Source organism: Diadema antillarum, unplaced genomic scaffold (assembly GCF_040938485.1).
Source record: "Diadema antillarum isolate AM-2024a unplaced genomic scaffold, OU_Dant_1.0 seq00000563_RagTag, whole genome shotgun sequence".
Taxonomy (NCBI): Eukaryota; Metazoa; Echinodermata; class Echinoidea; order Diadematoida; family Diadematidae; genus Diadema; species Diadema antillarum.
This window is the reverse complement of record NW_027271502.1, coordinates 1984968-1992279: the sequence shown is the minus strand read 5'-3', so window position 1 is coordinate 1992279 and position 7312 is coordinate 1984968. Positions and strand designations below refer to the sequence as shown.

Genomic DNA, 7312 nt, shown 5'->3' with positions numbered 1-7312 from the left:
CCCCAAGTCCGTATGAATGCAAAAAAAAAAAAAAAAAAGATCGCACTGAGAGTTGACTGATTTCGTCTTAAATTTAATATCTCATGTATACAATGCAAAATTTGTTTGTAACAAACACGTTCACAGTTGATTATGACACAGAATTCACAAAGAAAAAGAAAAGACTGTGCTCCGTTATCGAAATACGAAGTTTAGCTGCGGAGGGCAAACCCTTCACGTTTTAGTTTGTAAGACTAAATCCCTCTGCGTTTGCTCCTTTTGTTACACACTGTTACAAAGGAGAATTTTTGTTTTCGTATTAGTCAGAAGTGATATAGGGTTTGTTACTCCGAAGTTTCATCACAACCCAACAGATTAAGTCCATATAACTTAGATGGATGTTTGTGACTTCGACATTATACAGTATGGTTTGTTGTAACGAAATTTTGTTGCACGTTATTTCAGAGGCTCGTTATCTATACAGCATGTCAATTGAGTAATACTTATCGTGTAATCATGAAGCTTTTATATTCAGTAAATGATAGGAATCTCCGAATTTTAATCGAAGGTTTGTGTGTTGGAACATGAAATAGGGTTCATAATCCAAATGCGGAGACACAAATTAACAACCAAAGCGTCCAGATTTAGAAACGTAATGATACCGTTTTCACCTAAACGAATATCAAGCCCATTCCACTTTTAGAATAACTGACCTTAAGATTAGTGAACCTTAATATTGAATTTTCGGATTACGAAACTTTCGGAATAAGAACTTTTTTTAATGAGGAAACTCCTGAATTACCAACTTTTTTTTTCATTTTCGGATTAACCAAGATTTGGACTAATGAATCCAGGGAATAACAAACATTCAGAGTAACGAATCTTTGGAAGAGCGAACGTATATACCCATGATATGTCAGATTCAGAACACGGTCAGATTAAAGATGCCACGTACCTTAAAAAAGGCATATCATTGCTTTGAAAAACAAATAGTATTGTGAAAATAATAACATTTTTACCTCATTTTTTTTTTTTTGCTTTTTAAGTCCTTGTCAAATGCAAAATCAAAAAGTCAACCAACCCATATATTTCCTGAAGGAAATTTACCAAGCTTTGAGATGACATGAAAGAAACTGATTTCTAAGATCATTCTGATAATATTATGTTCTCAGTGAAAGAGTGTCATAAGGTGCGAAAATTGAGAATTGTAAATCGTTCGAAGTTCTCACCGATATATATACAACCAAGAGAAAATAGAGATGAAAAACCACAACAAATTTGTTTTTTCTTTTCGAAAAGGTGTTCGTCCTAATAGATAAATTCCATCTTATGGGGGAAGGAATAAGCACCATTAATGACAATGAGTCTGATTATTTCGCTTTATTTTGTTTTTGTTTGTTTGTTCGTTGTTTGTGTGTTTTCGTTTTTAATGGCCATCGTCCCTTTTTGTTTTCTTTCTCTAGAAATCGCACGAGAATGAGGGGAAACATACTGTTGGTCTGCCTCCTTATCGGCATGTGCCGGGAGATCACATGCCAAAAGTACGAAGAAACAAGTGAGTGAAATTAATGCTTACATGTTGGTACTCTGATAAAGATGTTACTGAGCGTGGACATTCATATCCATTGTATTAGCGCCCCATTTCATTTCTGACTTTTTAATATATACCTCTGTAGGCATACTTTTCTTTTTTTCTTTTTTTTTGGGGGGCAATAAGGCTAGGAGAAGGATTATTGTTAAAATAAAACGTTTGTGTGTGTGTGTGTGTGTGTGAGTGTGTGTATGTGTACATGTGCATGTTTGTATATGTATTCATTTTTGTATCTATGCGTATGGATTGTTTGTGTTTGTATTTGTGTGTCGTGTATGCACATGAAAAAAAAAACGAGTGAAAATATGCACTCTCGAAGGAATGAATACAAAAAAGAGTGAATTTAGAGTGAAATTGGAGTGAATTTTGAGTGAAAATGATTATTTTCACTCTTTTTAGAGTGACCTCAGGGATCACTCCAAAATCTTCGAGTGATCCCTGAGGTCCCTCAAAAACAAGTGAAAATGAACATTTCACTCGAAATTCACTCCAATTTCACTCTGAATTCACTCTTTTTTGTATTCACTCCTTTAAGAAAGAATGATTTCATTCGATTTTTTAGAGAGTATGCACATGCGTATGTGCGTGTGGATGTATGTGTGTACGTACGTGTGGCAATACGTTTGAACACTTTTATGAAGCGAGGCAATTATCCTTGATTATCAATTGTTTTTAATTTATATTTGGGTGTATATACAGTTTCTAAAGCTATATTTATATATTTGCTTGTATACGTGAACAGTGTACATGTGACCGTGCACCACAAAACAAACAAAAAGTCGCATCCCTTGATTTTACGTGAGGACTCAAAAAAGGTGAAGTGAGTCAACCGAGTCAATCTTGAGTTTTTTATATTTTCTGAAAGAGCTATCCTTCTTCCGCATTATTCTTTAGTTTGGGATCATAACATTATTTTGAAAGTGTGTTTTCAGCAGTTCTTTTACAACGCTTTTTTCGGGGGATAATAGAATGATCAGGTATCTCTGAGAGTCCCCTTTTTATTTCTCGAAATCCTTTACACACTCTTCACTTTCAAGTCTAATAACTTTTGAAAAGATAAGTTTACTGCTTTGAAAGTTGGCAGTGATCACGGACAGAGTGTGTTAATAGAACATGTTTAATTTCAACTTAATCTGATAATCCTTTCATTGTTGTTGCTCCAGTGTTTTTCATCCTGTGTTTTGTCCATTTCATCGCACAGCTAGCACGGCTTGGTAAAGATTAAACACTTGAATAGACCCTGTATATACTTCAGGGCCTCTTTTCTCAGTTTACATTTTCCAGAGTGTGTGCTTTCTTTCTAGTATAAAGATAGGTTAGGGGAGTCCATTTTAATTGAGTTATACATCATTTTTAAGCTAAGAGTCTGCTCTTTAAGAATCTGCCCTCAACTGAAAATCCATACCTGGCGACTTTTTGTTTGTTTTGTGATGCAGGGTCACATATGCATTTTATTATTGTTCATATTCTTAAGTGTCTAGTGATCCTCTTAGACCTTTATCTATACCAATGAATATATAGATAAGTAAATAGATAAATAGAATAACATATCAGTTGATCAACCATTGACCAATTAATTGATTGATTAATTAATTAATTGATTTATGTTATCAACTACTAATCAAGCCAAAGGAATGTTCAAAGAAGAACGATTTTCAGACTGTTTTTTTATGTTGTCATCATCATCTCCTAAATGAATTATTCTTCCGCAAAAATAAAAAAAAATTAAAAAAAATAAAAAGAAGACGTGCACACACACACACACACACACCAATATCGTATTTCTGAATGGTAATTTAGCAAATGTAATGACCTTTGTATTTTCACCTGTCCTGGCGATGGAGTAACGTGTCCACAGACCTCTCTTCTTTTTTGTTTGTTTGTTTTTTTCTCTTCTTCTTCCTTTCTACTCGTTCCTGGTTGTGTTGCAATGTTCATGTTATTCTGTTGTGGTTCGTGTTGCAATATTGGGTCCCTTGTTCTAAACACCTTCTTTTTTTTTGAGTAACAACCTGTATGTGGTTGTGTTATCGTTTGCAACCGTATTTCCATGGTATACACAAGACGTAATGAACAGTGTCCAGACCGTGAAACTTTTATGTCAATATATTTTTCTACACCTTTTTTTTTATTTCTAATAGTTTGCCGAGCACATTAAGATTTATTTGGAATATATATCATTGGTATTTTTTGTCTATTTCAAATGATCTGCGTGTTACAAGCTCCACTTTTCAATAGACCTTTACTTTCGGTAGAATTGTTCATTTTTTGTTACTAATCCAAAGTTTGATTTACTTTCACGTTATATAATCATCAGTACAAATTTTGTCTTAGTTTTCATGACTCCTATTTTACTTTCGAATTGCTGAACAACGTGAGCTGACAAATGTATACTTTTTATTCTATATAACTTTTCGTTAGATAAAAATTCATACGGAATTGAATTAAAATAAACTAAATCTCATTGATAATGTAAAATCTTTCGAAGGATATATATCTCATTCTTATCAATCTACTGTCAAAACAGGACATGGTGACATAGTGAAGTTATGAAATGTCCGATTGAAAATGTATGATCTGATGACGTAGACGCGTCTGCCACTCACTCGATGAACTAAAAATCCCATGACTTCCTTTAAATGTCTCACATGATATTCCCCTTTTTTATTCTGTCAGTGCTGTCCCTCTATAGTTTAACTCTTTTGACAAAAACCACTTTAACACGCAGAATTATTTAATGAAACAGTTTCTGGGTAAAGAGTCAATGTGTTGATGGTTCAGTCCTGTCACATGATTTTAGGGAAAATCAACCTTCCTTCTTTCTTCCTTCGCCCTCCCTGTTTCTTCAGGAAATATGACATCAAGGGGTGTGGTGTGCACTACAGCGGTAGCTATATCAAAAGCCTGAAAAAAATATGATTGTTGAATCTTTCATAGCATTTGCGATACAGAAGATTTGATTTGATTTGATTTGATTTGATTTGATTTATTCCCAAAATGCATATACAGTATGTTATAGAGAGAGAGAGCGAGAGAGAGAGAGAGATTGTGGTCAGAAGAAAACTCCACCTAATTTGTAATAACTGACTAAAAGTTGCTTTTCGGGTGATTATTGTCCACGGTCCGAAAGATCCTGATGTCCAGACTAAATTTCCCATTCATCGTTGCCAATTGTTTAGCCACTGATCTGGAATTTTCTGTAGAACATCTAGGTATTCGTGCAACTGACATTTTCTCGAATTCTTGCTTGATAGTTTGTCGTTCATTATGGTGAGAACAAAATAACAATGGTTGAATGTCTTATTAGCCGCTTACTTCTTTGGTTATGTTTCCATGTATGTTTCGCGCAAATTTGCTGAAATATGGGATGATGATTTACATATATATTAATATATATATATATATATATATATATATATATTTGCCTTATTCTGTCGAAATGTAAGCAAATTGGTGTGAATGTCTTGTTACTGTCTATATAATATTCTGTTTCATTGACTTCTTGATATTATTATTTTCTATTTCTGTTCAAATGCATGCAAATTGGTTGCTATTTTCCTTTTACGTTGATGTCTCATCACGCCCTTGAAAAAGGCTGGTTACACAGTCGAAAGCTTGGGAAATAAAGGCCATAGGGAACATCACTGCAACGTCTATACTGCAAGTTTTTCTTCCGTCACACACACACACACACACACACACACATATATACAGTGCGAGAAGATAAGGGCATTTACGGACGTAGGTAGATTCAACGTTTAGGTAGTTTCGTCTCAAGTCTTTTTAAGACCTTCATCAGGGCTGTGTAGTGCCGACATAAAATGACTAATATCAAAGCTACGTACGTGAATGCCCTCGCACTGAATAAATAATGAAGGAGCTACACTGACGGTTTGTACACGGTCAAGACCCCTAGTCTTCCCCTCCTCCTCTCTTTATCTCTCTCTCTCTCTCTCTCTCTCTCTCTCTATATATATATATATATATATATATATGATTTATTTATTCATTTATATTGTTGTTGTTACTATTCCATTGCAGTTACCACCGCATGTGAAAATACGAACATCACTATCAGCTGTGATCCAACATTGCGGATCAAGGTTTTAAGGGCCAGCTTCGGTAGAACGTCAGGCAGTGTCTGTGGGGGCCAGCCCACGGACAGAACCGACTGCAACGGCCGCGGTGCGACTTATACAATGTCCATTGCTTGCAACGGTAAACGGAGGTGTACCTTCCCAGCTACCACCAAGATTTTCGGTGACCCTTGCAGGGGAACATCCAAGTACCTTGGCGTCGCGTACACCTGCCTGGCTCCCTCACTGATGCAGAGAAAAATCGCCTGTCAGGATAGAATGCTCAACCTTAACTGCCCATCAGGAAAGAGGCTGTACGTATGGTTTGCATCTTTCGGACGCACGAATTTGTCCATCTGCAAGCGGTTGCGGCCGCCCACGACGCGCGAATACTGCCGATCCTCTTATTTTAAGCCTGCCCGCGATGTGGTAGCGGAAAAGTGTAACGGAGAGACGTCTTGCTCCCTGCGTGCTTCAGCCAGCGTGTTTGACGACCGATGTCCTCGCGTTTCTAAGTACCTGAAAGTTTTAGCTGAGTGTAAGTATCAAGAGACAGTGCATTGATGACTTGAAGCAGACAATCAAATATCATAGCACCGATAAACACATATATTATACCCGTCTGAGCACATGAAGAAAATCATGGCATAAACACAATCCCCAATGCCGCATATCTGAAGATAATAATGTATTCAAAGTCGAGGAGTACACTATACTTTTTTTTTCAATCATCGCACTTTTCACATTTTCCCGAATCGTATCCATTTCTATTATAAACAACAACATTGTGCATTAACAATCACCAACTGTGTTACAGAGGTGCCAATCTTTGCCAACACAGGGTTGAGAAGCTTAAAGAAAGGACGCTAGAAGGGAAAAAAACACCCGTCAATAACAAGCATAGAAATTTTGAATCCTTAAAAAAAAGCAAAAACAGTAACTTCAAAAGCAGCATCTAAAGCATAAAGAAAAGACAAAAACTGCGAAAGAAAGTCATACATGAAATTGGTATGATTTTAGTGGTTCATTTGGATCAATCGCATTTTTTTTTTTTGGGGGGGGGGGAGAATCTTGATATGACACAAATACCTCATTCAGCATCATTACATAAAGATAGAAAAAGAGCGCAGGGATAGGAGAAGGACTTCAAAGCATGTTATAGTGCATCCTTGTAAGAAGTTTTATTAATGCAAGCGACCGACAATCTTACAATATTGTTAAAGAGGTATGAATGTGTCTGTCACACATTCTCTCTCATACACATATACACACACGCATACACACACAATTCAAATCTTGTCACTGGTTAAAATGATAGAGTTTCAAATCTAATATGATTTCATAATAAGAAAAAGAAATAATACACTATTTAGTATTAATTGTATCGTTGCGATATTTATTGCCATGATAACATAAGTGTGATGACTAATTACCCCTTTTTGCGTAAACCCTTTATATATATGTATATAGGATTAGTGTTGTACATTCATTAATAATCATATATAATTTTAGTGCAATTTTTGGATCAGTGCTAATCCATATAGATTATAGACGCGTTGCTAACCATAATTGTTATCGAATTTTTATTTCCTTGCAACCCTTTCAATTAGTCTATACTGGCACTATCTTGTGTATGGCAGAACGTATTTCTGTGCAAATTCAAGAC

The 7312-nt window shown here is 35.6% G+C and overlaps 1 protein-coding gene across 1 annotated transcript; it reads left to right on the top strand.

Moving 5' to 3' along the window:
* The first annotated feature begins 1494 nt into the window (after positions 1–1494).
* On the top strand, positions 1495–6210 carry LOC139735105 (L-rhamnose-binding lectin CSL3-like). Its single transcript, XM_071645876.1, has 2 exons — positions 1495–1534; positions 5612–6210. The coding sequence occupies exons 1-2, from the start codon at positions 1495–1497 to the stop codon at positions 6208–6210; spliced, it is 639 nt and encodes a 212-aa protein (XP_071501977.1).
* The last annotated feature ends 1102 nt before the right edge of the window (positions 6211–7312 follow it).